The 16,472-nt window shown below is 42.2% G+C and overlaps 1 protein-coding gene across 1 annotated transcript in view; it reads left to right on the forward strand.

Moving 5' to 3' along the window:
- The window catches only part of LOC126092404 (selenoprotein N-like), a 169,455-nt gene that overhangs the window by 118,453 nt on the left and 34,530 nt on the right, over positions 1-16,472 (forward strand). Inside the window, exons 5-6 of the mRNA XM_049907977.1 lie at positions 8,482-8,633; positions 11,078-11,158. Of these exons, the coding sequence (XP_049763934.1) occupies positions 8,482-8,633; positions 11,078-11,158 (233 nt within the window). The remainder of the gene's footprint in view (positions 1-8,481; positions 8,634-11,077; positions 11,159-16,472) is intronic.

The raw sequence follows: 16,472 nt of genomic DNA on the forward strand, positions 1-16,472 counted from the left end.
CACGGGAGTTACTCGCTTGTGACATGCTGGGGGATGTTTCAGTAACCAAGATGTCCCATAAGAGCTTATATATAGTCCAGGGTATCATATTTCAGAGTGACCTTCTTTTGCAGTACGATGATGAGCTGCACACCAATTTAGAGCAGCGAGGTGCACATTTCGTCCAGCGTGTCCACCGCGATCCGAGGTAAAATCAGGTCGCCACCGGTGCCTTCATCTTGGACTTTGAGGTTGATACATTGCCTGAGAAGGTCAAGGTGATGGTCTACCACTGTGACGTAAAGCCCTATATCCCTCCCCCGATGCGGTGCCTTAAGTGCTGGAAGTTTGGCCGTATGTCTTCCTGCTGTACTTCCAGAATCGCATGCCGAGATTGTGGATGCCCATCACATCCCAATACTCCATGTGCCCCACCTCTGATCTGTGTCAACTGCAGAGAGCACCATTCGCCTTGCTTGCCAGACTGCAGGATTCTCCAGAAAGAAAGGAAAATCATGGAGTACAAGACTCTGGACCAATTGACCTACACTGAGGCTAAGAGAAAATTTGAATGCCTGCATCCTGTGTGTATGACATAATCTTACGCACTACAACAGTTCTGGTACCATCAACTCCGCTAACCCAAGTCACCTCTCAGAGCCAGAAGACCACACCTGCCCCATTATAGTGGGGGTATTTCCCTCCCTCTTGCTCCTGCATCACCTGCTTCGGGAGCAACACCCCCAAACCATCGGGGATGACCGTCCCCACTTCAAAGCCAGAGAAGCACAAGTCTTCTTCGGCTTCTCTTGCTAGGAAGGGATGCCTTGTGTCACTCCCTCCCCAGGTTTCTGCTAGTGGGAAAGTTGACACCTGCCAGTGGCTCATGAGTCCAAAAGCAGTTGGTCGTAGGGCTTCACACTCATCCTCATTCCTGTAGACTGAGGCAGTGAAGTCCTCCCAGGCAGGGAAACCCAAGGAGCAGCGAGAGAAATCCAAAACGAAAACCCCCTAAGACTAAGGAAATTGCAGTGGCACCCACACCATTGCTATTTACAAGCTCTGTGTCTGAGGATTGGGTGGAGATTTTGGCATCTGCTGAGGACCCAGATCTTGCTAGAGCCTCAGACACAATGGATATATACTGCTCAGGCAATAAATCAGTGACAGGAGGCGACTCTGAAGTGTAAACTGCCTCATTGAATGTTCCATGCCGTCAGTGGTATTGCGGCGGCTTTTTCCACCGCCTGGCTCAGCTACGGCAACTGTTAAGCTTTACACCTGCTTTCTGCATTGCCCTCCTGGAAACCTGGTTCCCGGTAATGCGGACCCCTGTCCTCTTTGGCTATAAGGGATATTACAGGAACCATAGTGAGTATAATTGAGTGTCGGGTGGAGTTTGCGTTTATGTCCTAAACTCAGATTGTAGTGAACATGTGCCCCTTCAAACCCCTCTTGAAACTATGGCTGTCAGAACAAGAACGACACAGAAAATAACTGTCTGCAATGTATATCTCCCTCCAGATGGTGCAGTACCCCTGAATATATTAGCTGCACTGATTGATCAACTCCCTAAACGTTTCCTACTTTTGGGAGATTTTAATGCCCATAACCCCTTGTGGTGTGGTACCATGCTTACTGGCCAAGGCAGAGATGTCGAAACTCTACTATCACAGTTGGACCTCTGCCTCTTAAATACTGGGGCTGCCACACATTTCAGTGTGGCTCATGGTAATTACTTGGCCATTGATGTGATGGTTGAGCAGGTGACTACAACAATTGTTTCTCCTGCAGAAAATGTGATCCCTCACTCTTTAGGGTGCCCAAGGCATAAGGCCTTGGTGGTCGCCAGAAGTCACTGAAGCAATTAAGGAGCGCTGGCAAGCTCTACAGCGGCATAAGCAGCACCCTTCCTTAGAACACCTCATAGTCTTTAAACGGCTCTGTGCCCATGTTCGCTACCTTATCAAACAAAGCAAGTGTGTCGGGAGAGAAATGTCTCGACTATTGGGTGCCATATGTCACCTTCCCAAGTCTGGGCAAGGATCAAATGTCTTTTCAGGTACCAGGCCCCAACAGGTGTCCCTGGTGTTACCATAAATGGCGTATTGTCTAACGACACAAACACGATTGCCGAGCACTTTGCTCGAGCCTCTGCATTGGAGAACTACCCCCCAGCCTTTTGCATGCTCCAACAGCAGCTGGAAGGGAACGTCCTCTCATTCACTACATGCCACAGTGTATCTTATAATGCCCCATTTACAGAGTGGGAGCTCCTCAGTGCCCTTGCACATTGCCCTGACACAGCTCGTGGGCCTGATCAGATCCACAGCCAGATGATTAAAGTCTCTCATCTGAATACAAGCGACATCTCCTCATCATCTTCAACTGGATCTGGTGCGATGGCATCTTTCTATCACAATGGCGGGAGAGCACCATCATTCTTGTGCTCGAACCTGGTAAAAACCCCCTTGATGTGGATAGCTATCGACCCATCAGCCTCACCAACATTCTTTGTAAGCTGCTGGAATGTATGGTATGTTGGCAGTTGTGTTGGGTCCTGGAGTCACGTGGCTCACTGGCTCCATGTCAGGGCGGCTTCCGCCAGGGTTGCTCTACCACTGATAATCCTGTGTCCATCAAGTCTACCATCTGAACAGCCTTTCCCAGACGGCAACACCTGGTTGCCGTCTTTTTTTGACTTACATAAAGCATACAGCACGGCCTGGCAACATCATGTCTTTGCCACATTGTATGAGTGGGTTCTCCGGGGCCCACTCCCGACTTTTATCCAAAACTTTCTGTCGCTCCGTACTTTCTGTGTCCAAGTTGGTACCTCCGATAGTTTCATCCATATCCAGGTGAATGGAGTCCCGGAGGGCTCTGTATTGTCTCTCAATTTTTAGTGACCATTAACGAACGGTCTAGCAGCAGCTGTTGGGCCCTCCGTCGCACCTTATCTGTATACAGATGACTTCTGCATTTCGTATTGCCACTCCAGTACTGGTGTTGCTGAGCGGAGCCTATAAGGAGCCATCCACAAGGTGCAGTCACAGGCTCTAGCCCACGGCTTCCAGTTTTCAGCCGCAATGTCATGTTATGCACTTCTATCAGTGTTGTACTGTTCATCCGGAACCAGCACTTTACCTTAATGATGATCCACTCACTGTAGTGGAGACATATCGATTCCTAGGACTGGTTTTAGATGCTCGATTGACTTGGCTCCCTAATCTTCCGCTTAAGCAGAAGTTCGGCAGCACCTCAATGCCTTCTGTTGCCTGAGCGACACCAATTGGGGTGCAGATCTCTCTACACTGCTGCAGGTCTACAGAGCCCTTGTCCAATCCCGACTTGATGATGGGAGTGTGGTTTATGGTTCAGCAGCACCTTCAGCATTGCATTTACTTGACCCCGTGCACCACTGCGCGGTTCGACTAGCGACAGGAGCTCTTAGGAAGAGTCCAGTGACCAGTGTACTGGTGGAGGCTGGTGTCCCTCCATTGCAAATCAGACATGCAGTTATGCAGCATACATTCGTAGTTCCCCTGAGCATCCGAATTACCATATCCTTTTCCCGTCTGTGGCAGTCCATCTCCCGTATCGACAGCCCAGGTCGGGGCTAATGATTGTGGTTCACTTGCGGTTCCTTCTCTCTGAACTGGAGTCCTTCACTTTACCACCTCTACTTGCAGTCCGTTCACGTATGCCTCCATGGTGTATGCCTCAGCCACAGTTTCGCCTGGACCTTTCACATGGCCCCAAGGACTCCATTAACCCTGCGGCTCTCCGCTGTCACTTTCTCTAGATTCTTGACGTGTTCCAGGTCTCAGAAGTGGTTTACACCGATGGCTCGATGGCTGATGGTCATGTTGGCTTTGCCTATGTGTACGGCGGCTATATTGGGCAGCATTCCTTACCCGATGGCTGCAGTGTATTAACTACAGAGCTGGTGGCCATTTCTCATGCACTTCAGTATCTCCGTTCATGCCCTGGGGAGTCTTTTCTTTTATGTACCGACTCCTTGAGCAGCCTGAAAACTATCGACTAGTGCTACCCTCGTCATCGTTTGGTAGCGTCCATCCAGGAGTCCATCTATGCCCTGGAATGGTCCAGTCGTTCAGTGGTGTTTGTCTGGACCCCTGGGTATGTCAGAATCCCAGGAAATGAACTTCCTGACAAGCTGGCCAAACAGGCTACATGTAAACCACTTCTGGAGATGGGCATCCCCACAAGTGACTTATGTTCGTTACTACACCGCAAGGTTTTTCAGCTTTGGGAGACGGAATGACAAAATCTCAGTATGCACAACAAACTGTGAGCCATTAAGGGGACCACGAATGTGTGGAAGTGCTCAATGAGGGCGTCTCCCAGGGACTCTGTGGTTCTGTGCAGGCTCTGCATTGGCCATGCATGGGCGACCCACGGCTACCTCCTTCACCGTGAAGACCCACCTCAGCGTCGGTGCGGCGCCCGGTTGACAGTGGCCCATATTCTTCTGCTATGTCCTTCTTTGGCTGCCCTGCAACTTCATCTTCGGTTGCCGGACTCGTTAGCCTCGATTTTAGCAGACAGTGCCTCATTGGCTGATTTGATTTTACGTTTCATCCGTGAGGGTGGGTTTTATCAATCGATCTGAGTTTTAGCACATGTCCTTTGTCCCTCTGTGTCCTCCACCCTAATGCTTTTAGGGTGAAGGTTTTAATTTGTTGCAGGGTGGCTGGCTTTTCCTTTTTATTTTCGTGGTCGGCCAGCCACTTTAATCTGCTTTCTTGTTTTACTCTCTTCTAACTGTTTCTTGCATCTCTCTGTTGTTCTCTTGTCCTCTTTCATTCCTTTTAGTGTTATTTGCCTCTCCATTTTTGTAGTCTTTCCTTTCTTTCCGTTTTGTGTTATATGTCTCTTATACTCACACTTGTGGCATTGTTTTATTAGGAACAAGGGACTGATGGCCTCATAGTTTGCCCCTTTCCCCCTCTTTTAAACAAACCAACCAACAAGTAGGGGAAAGCAAAATAAATTGCAACTGCTTTGAAAGAACTACACCACCATTTACCTGAAGCAGTTTAGGGAAAGTGTATAAAACTTAAGATGTGCGGCTAGGAGTTCCGAACCCTGCTCCTCCCAAATGTAAGTCCAGTGTCTTAAATACTGTACCACCATGCTCAGTCACAACAGAGAATAATGTTTAAGGAATTTGGAAGTCTTACACTTACCTGACAATAGAGTTTCATGTGAACTGTATTCTTGCTCATAAGTAAATTGTGAACTGACTCACACTGTCCAGTCACATTAATGTGACCACCAGCCAAAAGCTTGATCAACCAACTTTTACAGTCAAGGCATGCAGAAAGAGAGTCGGTTCTGAAAGGTACCAACAGGGATAGGGAGCCATGCCAACTCCAGTGCCATGGGCAGCTGTGCTAGGTTTCCCGTTTGCAGTTTGAATTATATTTACAAAACAGGACACCAATTGTAGGACTGATGTCAGCTTGCTCTAACCACAAAATAAATTTGATATTAGGTGCAAAGAAACTGGAAATAGCAGTACCACAAGGCAGTATTCCAGGTTAAATATTGTCTCTTACTTATATAAATGACATCCACACATCTTATAGTGCAGCAAATGCCACGGTATTCGCACCGCTCTTGATTCAATGCAACTTGGTTAACACTAATTGCAAGTAAAACAAATGATAGGCATTTCGGGAAAATAAGCCAAAACGTAAAACTTGATTTGGTTTTGTGTGTTACTACCTTTTGTATGACCTTATATATTTTTGTCTGTACTTTTTTTTTACTTACATATTTTATATTCTACATCCTTGAAATGGTTTCCCATAAATTTACATGTACATTTTGACAACATCCATACAATATGGATGGATAAATAAAATAATAAATAAATAAATAAATAAAAGAATTGGGGATCCATTGTGCAAACAGCCTGGTGGAGGTGGTCCCACAATTTCTTGGTTCAGTTTAGATGAGGAGAGTTGGAGGCCAGGGAAGTATGGCGAACTAATCCTAGTGCTTTTGAAACAGTGCATGTGCACTGAAAGCTGTGAGACAAGTTGCATTGTCTAGCTGGCAGATGCCATCGTGCCAAGGAAAAAGAAACATGCATGTAGTGGTGGGCATGGCCCCTAGGATAGATGCATACTTATTATGTTGATCCATTATGCCTTCCACAATTACAGGATCACCCAGGGAAAGCCACAGAAACATTCCTCAGACCATAATGCTCCCTCCTGGTTGCAGGCTGTTTGCTTTCATACATTTCACACTATACACAGCAACAGCCATTTGTCCAATTGAGCATAAAATGTGATTCATCTTAACAGGCCACCTCTTGCTACTCATTGGATGTCCATTCATGGTATTGGTGTGCAAATTCCAACCTTCATTGCTGATGAACAGCAATTGTATTCGAAATGCTTACATCCTTCACTCGAAAGCCAATGATCGTGCCCTTTTGGATGTCGGATAAATTGTTGTGCTTCTGTATTACAACAAGTGCACTGTCTTCCCCATCTCCCAACACACACTATACACCCTACACTGCTTGTGCTGCCACCTGCCCTCTGTGAGTGGTTATTGCACATTGACATTGATCGTAGGCAGTGATCACATTAATGACAGGACCATGCATATACAGTACAAGTATTATTTCTTACCTTTCTCAAACATTATGTCTGGTTAAAAATGGAAAGTGACGTGGACCTTGATCAAGCGTGACTTCCTTTTAACTGTACGGTATGTTACATTGCATTTAGGAACTTTCGGGTAATTGAACATGTATCAATAATTACAGATTTCTGTAGTTGTATACATACGTTTGGACGCAGCTGTATTGTGTTGATGTACTGGTGGATATTGTGTGGTATGACTCCTGTAGTTGATAGTATAATTGGTATGATGTCAACTTTATCCTGATGCCACATGTCTTTGACTTCCTCAGCCAGTTGGATGTATTTTTTAATTTTTTTCTCCTGTTTTCTTCTGTATATTTGTTGTATTGGGTATGGATATTTCGATTAGTTGTGTTAATTTCTTCTTTTTATTGGTGAGTATGATGTCAGGTTTGTTATGTGGTGGTGGTTTATCTGTTATAATGGTTCTGTTCCAGTATAATTTGTATTCATTATTCTCCAGTACATTTTGTGGTGCATACTTGTATGTGGGAACATGTTGTTTTATTAGTTTATGTTGTATGGCAAGTTGTTGATGTATTATTTTTGCTACTTTGTCATGTCTTCTGGTGTATTCTGTAGTTGCTAGTACTGTACATCTGCTTGTGATGTGATCTACTGTTTCTATTTGTTGTTTGAAAAGTCTGCATTTATCTGTTGTGGTATTGGGATCTTTAATAATGTGCTTGCTGTAATATCTGGTGTTTATTGTTTGATCCTGTATTGCAAATCATGAATCCTTCCGTCTCACTGTATATATTGCCTTTTCTTAGCCATGTGTTGGATGCATCTTGATCAATGTGTGACTGTGTTAGATGATACGGGTCCTTGCCATGTAGTGTTTTCTTTTTCCAATTTACTTTCTTTGTATCTGTTGATGTTATGTGATCTAAAGGCTTGTAGAAGTGGTTATGAAATTGCAGTGGTGTAGCCGATGTATTTATGAGTGATTGCTTTGTGTATTTTGCTAGTTTCTGCTCGTTCTAGAAAGAATTTTCTTAAATTGTCTACCTGTCGATAATGTAGGTTTTTTATGTCGATAAATCCCCTTCCTCCTTCCTTTCTGCTTAATGTGAATCTTTCTGTTGCTGAATGTATGTGAGGTATTCTATATTTGTGGCATTGTGATCTTCTAAGTGTATAGAGTGCTTCTAGGTCTGTGTTACTCCATTTCGCTACTCCAAATGAGTAGGTCAATATTGGTATAGCGTAAGTATATATAGCTTTTGTCTTGTTTCTTGCTGTCAATTCTGTTTTCTGTATTTTTGTTAGTCTTTGTCTATATTTTTCTTTTAGTTCTCCTTTAATATTTGTATTATCTATTCCGATTTTTTGTATGTATCAAAGATATTTATAGGCATCTGTTTTTTCCATTGCTTCTATGCAGTCACTGTGGTTATCCAATATGTAATCTTCTTGTTTATTATTATTATTATTATTATTATTATTATTATTATTATTATTAGACAGAGTTTTTGCATCCATGTCTAAAGTTCAGAAGTTCTGCATTCTAATGCAATAAACATTTAGAAAATGGCAAACAAAAAGTGAATGAATTTCAGGATGATCAACAATAAATTGAAATAATAATTGTATTCTAAAACTGCTAGTGTGTCATTGTACACATGGTAGAATGTGTGTCTCAAATAAATACTGCACATAAATATCATCCTTCCATAACTATTGATACTCTTGTGCTTATATATGAGCAATACAGCTTAACTGCAGAAGCACAAGTTTTTTTTATTTATCTACGAAGTATAATATGCATTTATAGATATTATTTAAGCTTAATATTTAATTAATTTTTCAGGTGCCATGCAGAATTTCAACTGAACAGCCCACCACTGTTGCCATTCTGGTTTACCCCAGGCCAATTTAGAGGACAAATCATCATAAGCAGAGATAGAAGCAAGGTCTTTTATTTTCATTTGGAAGTACCATCTACAAAAAAACTTAATGTAGGCAAGTAATTTAACAACAATTGTGTACAATTATTATTCTCTATTTTTTAATTGGTAGTAAAAAATGAACATCAGTAATAAGAAACATACATAGTTATCAGCTGCTGGGAAAGAAAGAACAGGGGAGGATGTAGGCTGATCCAGAAATTGGAAAACACAGTTGAATGTTTCAAGGAATTTAATTTACCAATTGACAGTAAACCAGTACATGTGGTACATCAACAAAACTGCAAATGTTACCCATTGTTTTAAATGTATATGAAGATTACTAACCTCTTTGCCAGAATAAATGGCAAAGAAGAAAACCTAATTGTAAAAGAAAAATCTCAGGTTTATTTAAAATGTAATCTTAAATGTCACTCAAATTTTAGCCAATAACCTCCCTTGGCTGCGAAGTCTAGAGCATAGCATACGCAAATCCAAAGAAAATGTTCTTGGGCAAACAGCAAATTTGTTACAGCAATTGTACACAATATTTCAACAATAGCTCAAGTTTTCGTCAAGTGTAGTGATTAACTGATGCAAGGTACTGATGATAATTCAGTTGATTGTTCAAAATCTTGTGCATTATTGCCGTGACGATCAGGCTGTTTACTTGTTGCACTAATATCATCTCCTGGACCTTCTCTAATGTTGCACTAATATCATCTCCTGGACCTTCTCTAATATTACTAACAGTTTCCAGTTCTGACAGTGAGAGCCCAGCCCCTCAGCACGCATGCAGTCTAAGTTAATGCCAGTCCCTTCGTAGTTCTATTTTCCATTCTCATCCACAGCCTTTTTTTCCTTGTACCTCTTTCTTACCCCTGTCTTCCTCATTTGCACTCTGTTATTTTCTTTATCCTTACATTTCATACATTAATTCATCATGTTCTATAAACCCCATAAAGAACCACCTTGAAGGATGTGGAACCAGTGAATTCTCAGCTACTGACTGCTAGCAGATCATTATTAGCGGCACTCTGAAAATTGTGTATGCAAGTAACTTCATTTGTGTACAGGGTTATTACAAATGATTGAAGCGATTTCACAGCTCTACAATAACTTTATTATTTGAGATATTTTCACAATGCTTTGCACACACATACAAAAACTCAAAAAGTTTTTTTAGGCATTCACAAATGTTCGATATGTGCCCCTTTAGTGATTCGGCAGACATCAAGCCGATAATAAAGTTCCTCCCACACTCGGTGCAGCATATCCCCATCAATGAGTTCGAAAGCATCGTTGATGCGAGCTCGCAGTTCTGGCACGTTTCTTGGTAAAGGAGGTTTAAACACTGAATCTTTCACATAACCCCACAGAAAGAAATCGCATGGAGTTAAGTCGGGAGAGCGTGGAGGCCATGACATGAATTGCTGATCATGATCTCCACCACGACCGATCCATCGGTTTTCCAATCTCCTGTTTAACAAATGCCGAACTGGCATTCTGCTTTAGCCTATTCCGTAAGATTTTCCAAACCATCGGCTGTGGTACATTTAGCTCCCTGCTTGCTTTATTCGTCGACTTCCGCAGGCTACACGTGAAACTTGCCTGCACGCGTTCAACCGTTTCTTCGCTCACTGCAGGCTGACCCATTGATTTCCCCTTACAGAGGCATCCAGAAGCTTTAAACTGCGCATACCATTGCCGAATGGAGTTAGAAGTTGGTGGATCTTTGTTGAACTTCATCCTGAAGTGTTGTTGCACTGTTATGACTGACTGATGTGAGTGCATTTCAAGCACGACATACGCTTTCTCCGTTCCTGTCGCCATTTTGTCTCACTGCGCCCTCAAGCACTCTGGCGGCAGAAACCTGAAGTGCGGCTTCAGCCGAACAAAACTTTGAGTTTTTCTACGTATCTGTAGTGTGTCGTGACCATATGTCAATGGATGGAGCTACAGTGAATTTATGAAATCGCTTCAGTCATTTGTAATAGCCCTGTAATTCTCATTTTTTCCCCAAAGTACATCGCATATGAAAATATGTTGGATAAACAGCCAAATGATTGTGGCAGATGTGCACAAAATTCTCAGAACAGATGGAGTTGCTGTCAGCAGCATTCCTTATAACTCAGTCTGTTGTCAGCATATCTGTCACAACGATCTGGCCATTTGCATGAGTACTTTCATGCAGCTCCACCAGTACTTTGCAGTTTATCCTTGCTTCTTGTGCTCCTCTTCGTCCAGAGTTCAGGGAAATATTTTTCTTCCTCCAGCACCATATTTCCTTCTTTTCCCTGTTATGTCTTCCTCTTTCCTTTGATAAGTTCTTTTTAACCAGAAGATGGGAATTTCACTGTACTTCCCTGTGCTGATGATTGTTAACTCTAGTTCTGTCTCAGTGCCGATCATTTTTTCTTGTTATTATTATTAATTTCATGCTCATAAATATGACCAAATGACATGTAGGCCTACAATAAGCCTTCTTGATAAATGACCTTTTTTTTTTTTAATTTTCAGACATGGAATGGATGAATGAACAGAATTCAAGCTTAGAAGTTGATATTGGGTACCTTCCAGAAATGAAGCTGGAACTCAAAGGTATCATTTTTCAGGCAGATCAGAGCGATTGAATGAGTAATGAAATTCAGTTAGTGCCATAGTGTTGTTTTTAAAAAAAATTCTGTGCTTCAAAAGCTTTGTTTTAAAGAGGTTACTAAACAGCTTGACACTTGGTTCCTCCTTTAATGAATATGTGAGTGGTAAGTCCACATGTTCCAAAACAATTACTTATCATGAACTAATCACAGCAATATAGTGTGTTCTGTAATGAGGAGGTTTGAAGATTCAAAATTTAATTTGCAACTAAATTATCCATTATCAATGAATATCCAATTTGCTTTTGAGAAACAGTGCTCATAAGAGGCGTAAATTACAGACCATTAAATTGATTGCAGTACATAAAGCCTGCATAGAAAGATAAGAATAAACGCAGTAGACGGATCCAGCACACACACCAGGTTTCAAATACCTAACTCAAGCATCAAGAGAGGGGACGGAGAAAAGAAAATTATAGATTGTCTCAATTATTGAAGTCCTTATCTAGCCATACTAACTTTCCTTTTCTAGGAGTATCTTTCTATATCAGTTGGAGGTGGGACTAACACACAAATCTAACTATGGGAAAGACAGATGCCAAACTATAAGAGAAACTTGGATGAGAATTCCACCTTGTGCAAGACACCTTAGGGGTTTCGTTTTATTCAGACCTGTTTCAGCACTTGCTGTGCTATCTTCAGTTGGTTGCTTTATTTCCTTTCTGTGAAATTATTACATATTAACATTTAGAGAAAACATTTGGTACAAAATATTTACATTTGTGAATGAAGTGACCGTTGTTGAATATTATACATGGTTTGTTAACAGTTAAGATATATATTACTGGGCTGATGAACAGTTTGTTGTTTATTCAGTATGTCTAAAGTTTTGGTTTTGTAGCTTATTTGGGAAAAGGTGGATGTGTGCATTAGTTTACATACCTTACATGAAGCTATTGAATGTTTATTGGTGGCTGTGAGTCTGCTACACAAAACTTATCTGCAAACAGCAAAACACAATTTTTATTTTTGTTTATTATTCATTTCTGATTGAAAATGAGTATGTATCATGTTATTCTGTGTGTTACTTACAGCTTTCATGTTGTGGTATTTATCTCATTTGTTTGTGGTGCAGTAACAGGCTGATTTCTACCACTTTTGACATTTCACAAGCATTTCCTGTGACTTTTCAAACTTGCGAGTGTGTTCACAGCCTTTATGTGGTGTTGTGGCTGTGAAGTATTCATTTGTTTCATGGCATGTTTGTCTGGGTGGGATGTGCATATTTGAAGTGTTGTTGGCATTTATGGTGTTTGGTTTGTGTGATTTCTAGAGTTTGCAGTGCAGAGTGTACAAGATTAGTGTATATGGCTTATTTTGATTCTATTATATCCTATGGAATAACATTCTGGGGTGCAACTAAATGTCGCTTGAGAGAAGTTTTTAAATTACAGAAAAGTGCCATTAGAACTATTACACACAGCTCTCCACAAACACACTGCAAGCCCTTGTTCATGCAGCTAAACATACTTACAGTACCACCTTTGTATATATTAAAAAGCATACTGCATACAAGAACACACTTGAGTAGTTTATGTGTAAATTCAGATCTTCATGACTACATTGCATGTGTCTGTAAGAATCTGCATGTTGAAAGAACAAGAAAAACAAAAACTCGGAAACATGTGAGCCACTATGGAATAAAGCTTAATAATGCTCTGCCACTCTGCATCAGGGGAACAGAAGATGAAGGAAAATTTAAGTCAGAGTTAAAAAAGTATCTGACAAATAAATGTTTTCATAGCATAGATGAATACTTTTGAATCCCTAAATCACTAACTGATAGTTGTATTGTCAATATCATGTTGTTCTCATTGTCAGTTCTATGTCTCGTTTATACTCTTTTAAATCTAAATTATGTGTAATATGAGTTTTCCAAAGTGTCTGTGTCTGTGTATGTGCGGATGGATATGTGTGTGTGTGTGTGTGTGTGTGTGTGTGTGTGTGTGTGTGTGCGCGCGCGAGTGTATACCTGTCCTTTTTTCCCCCTAAGGTAAGTCTTTCTGCTCCCGGGATTGGAATGACTCCTTACCCTCTCCCTTAAAACCCACATCCTTTTGTCTTTCCCTCTCCTTCCCTCTTTCTTGACGAAGCAACCGTTTGTTGCGAAAGCTTGAATTTTGTGTGTATGTTTGTGTTTGTTTGTGTGTCTATCTACCTGCCAGCGCTTTTGTTTGGTAAGTCTCATCATCTTTGTTTTTAGATATATTTTTCCCACGTGGAATGTTTCCCTCTCTCTATATATATAATAGAAGGAAACATTCCACGTGGGAAAAAATATATATCTAAAAACAAAGATGTTTTGACTTACCAAACGAAAGCGCTGTCACGTCGACACAAACATACACACAAAATCCTAGCTTTCGCAACCAACGGTTGCCTCGTCAGGAAAGAGGGAAGGAGAGGGAAAGACGAAAGGATTTGGGTTTTAAGGGAGAGGGTAAGGAGTCATTCCAATCCCGGGAGCGGAAAGACTTACCTTAGGGGGGAAAAAAGGACGGGTATACACTCGCGCACACACACAGACACACATATCCATCCACACATATACAGGCACAAGCAGATATATACAGAGGCAAAGAGTTTGGGCAGAGATGTCAGTCGAGGCGGAAGTGCAGAGGCAAAGATGTTGTTGAATGACAGGTGAGGTATGAGTGGCGGCAACTTGAAATTAGCGGAGATTGAGGCCTGGTGGATAACGGGAAGAGAGGATATATTGAAGAGCAAGTTCCCATCTCCGGAGTTCGGATAGGTTGGTGTTAGTGGGAAGTATTCAGATAACCCGGACGGTGTAACACTGTGCCAAATGTGCTGGCCGTGCACCAAGGCATGTTTAGCCACAGGGTGATCCTCATTACCAACAAACACTGTCTGCCTGTGTCCATTCATGCGAATGGACAGTTTGTTGCTGGTCATTCCCACATAGAATGCGTCACAGTGTAGGCAGGTCAGTTGGTAGATCACGTGGGTGCTTTCACATGTGGCTCTGCCTTTGATCGTGTACACCTTCCGGGTTACAGGACTGGAGTAGGTGGTGGTGGGAGGGTGCATGGGACAGGTTTTACACCGGGGGCGGTTACAAGGGTAGGAGCCAGAGGGTAGGGAAGGTGGTCCGGGGATTTCATAGGGATGAACTAAGAGGTTACGAAGGTTAGGTGGACAGCGGAAAGACACTCTTGGTGGAGTGGGGAGGATTTCATGAAGGATGGATCTCATTTCAGGGCAGGATTTGAGGAAGTCGTATCCCTGCTGGAGAGCCACATTCAGAATCTGATCCAGTCCCGGAAAGTATCCTGTCACAAGTGGGGCACTTTTGTGGTTCTTCTGTGGGAGGTTCTGGGTTTGAGAGTATGAGGAAGTGGCTCTGGTTATTTGCTTTTGCACCAGGTCGGGAGGGTAGTTGCAGGATGCGAAAGCTGTTGTCAGGTTGTTGGTGTAATGGTTCAGGGATTCCGGACTGGAGCAGATTCGTTTGCCATGAAGACCTAGGCTGTAGGGAAGGGACCGTTTGATGTGGAATGGGTGGCAGCTGTCATAATGGAGGTACTGTTGCTTGTTGGTGGGTTTGATGTGGACGGACGTGTGAAGCTGGCCATTGGACAGGTGGAGGTCAACATCAAGGAAAGTGGCATGGGATTTGGAGTAGGACCAGGTGAATCTGATGGAACCAAAGGAGTTGAGGTCGGAGAGGAAATTCTGGAGTTCTTCTTCACTGTGAGTCCAGATCATGAAGATGTCATCAATAAATCTGTACCAAACTTTGGGTTGGCAGGCCTGGGTAACCAAGAAGGCTTCCTCTAAGCGACCCATGAATAGGTTGGCGTACGAAGGGGCCATCCTGGTACCCATGGCTGTTCCCTTTAATTGTTGGTATGTCTGGTCTTCACTTTTGCTCTTCAATATATCCTCTCTTCCCGTTATCCACCAGGCCTCAATCTCCGCTAATTTCAAGTTGCCACCACTCATACCTCACCTGTCATTCAACAACATCTTTGCCTCTGCACTTCCGCCTCAACTGACATCTCTGCCCAAACTCTTTGCCTCTGTATATGTCTGCTTGTGCCTGTATATGTGTGGATGGATATGTGTGTGTGTGTGTGTGTGTGTGTGTGTGTGTGTGTGTGTGTGTGTGTGTGTGTGTGTGCGTGTGTGCGCGCGAGTGTATACCCGTCCTTTTTTCCCCCCTAAGGTAAGTCTTTCCGCTCCCGAGATTGGAATGACTCCTTACCCTCTCCCTTAAAACCCAAATCCTTTCGTCTTTCCCTCTCCTTCCCTCTTTCCTGACGAGGCACCAGTTGGTTGCGAAAGCTAGAATTTTGTGTGTATGTTTATTTTTGTTTGTGTGTCTATCGACCTGCCAGCGCTTTTGTTTGGTAAGTCTCATCATCTTTCTTTTTATATATATATATATATTCACAACATACGGTACATGTTAACAGAGCATGTAAAAGAACAAACCATTAATTCAATGTTTTAATTTTCAACATATTATATATAATGTTAATTTTATATGTTTGGTAGAAATTTGTAATATTCTGCTGTGCGTATTCTGGACAGTATTGTGACAATTTCTACACCATGTAATAGATGCAAAGGATGTTAATAAATGAAATTAAGATGTGTGTGTGGGGGGGGGGGGTGTTGTTGTTGTGGTGGTGGTGGTGGTGGTGGTGGTGGTGGTGGTGGGAAAGGCATCTAGAGTGAATATTGCACAGTATTCGAGAGAGGGAAATTTAGTTGTGGGGGCTGATCATGTTAAGTTTTGGTGTGGATGTTATTTATGTAGTCCTTCAATTGTGACAAAGAGGGCTTTATCGCACAGTTATGTGTATTCATTTAGTACTTTCTTCCCTTGGGCTGTTGACTTTTGGATTTGATACTTTTCTTCTGTTGTTAATTTTTGGTAAAGTCACTGTCAGTGTTTGTTGGGTGGTGATTCTGTGTTGTCAGGTTGATTATGAACTATTGTTTTTCAGTGCTCTGAGATGTTCTCCATACCTGCTTCTGAAGTTCTGCCATGTTCAACCCACATGTACAGATTGACAGCAGTTGCAAGTTAGGCTGTGTTTTGTTTCTTTGTGTGTATGTTTAGTGATTATGTATTGCCTGTTTTTGTGTTTTGTGGTTTATTTTATCTATTCTCTTTGCATCGTATCCATTCTTCTGGCAATTTGATTTACTGTATTCAATTCTTACATGTAATCATGTTTGTTCTTCAGTCTGTGTGGTAAATATCTGAAGCTGGCTTCTTTGTGAGT

This window comes from Schistocerca cancellata, chromosome 7 (assembly GCF_023864275.1).
Source record: "Schistocerca cancellata isolate TAMUIC-IGC-003103 chromosome 7, iqSchCanc2.1, whole genome shotgun sequence".
Lineage (NCBI taxonomy): Eukaryota > Metazoa > Arthropoda > Insecta > Orthoptera > Acrididae > Schistocerca > Schistocerca cancellata.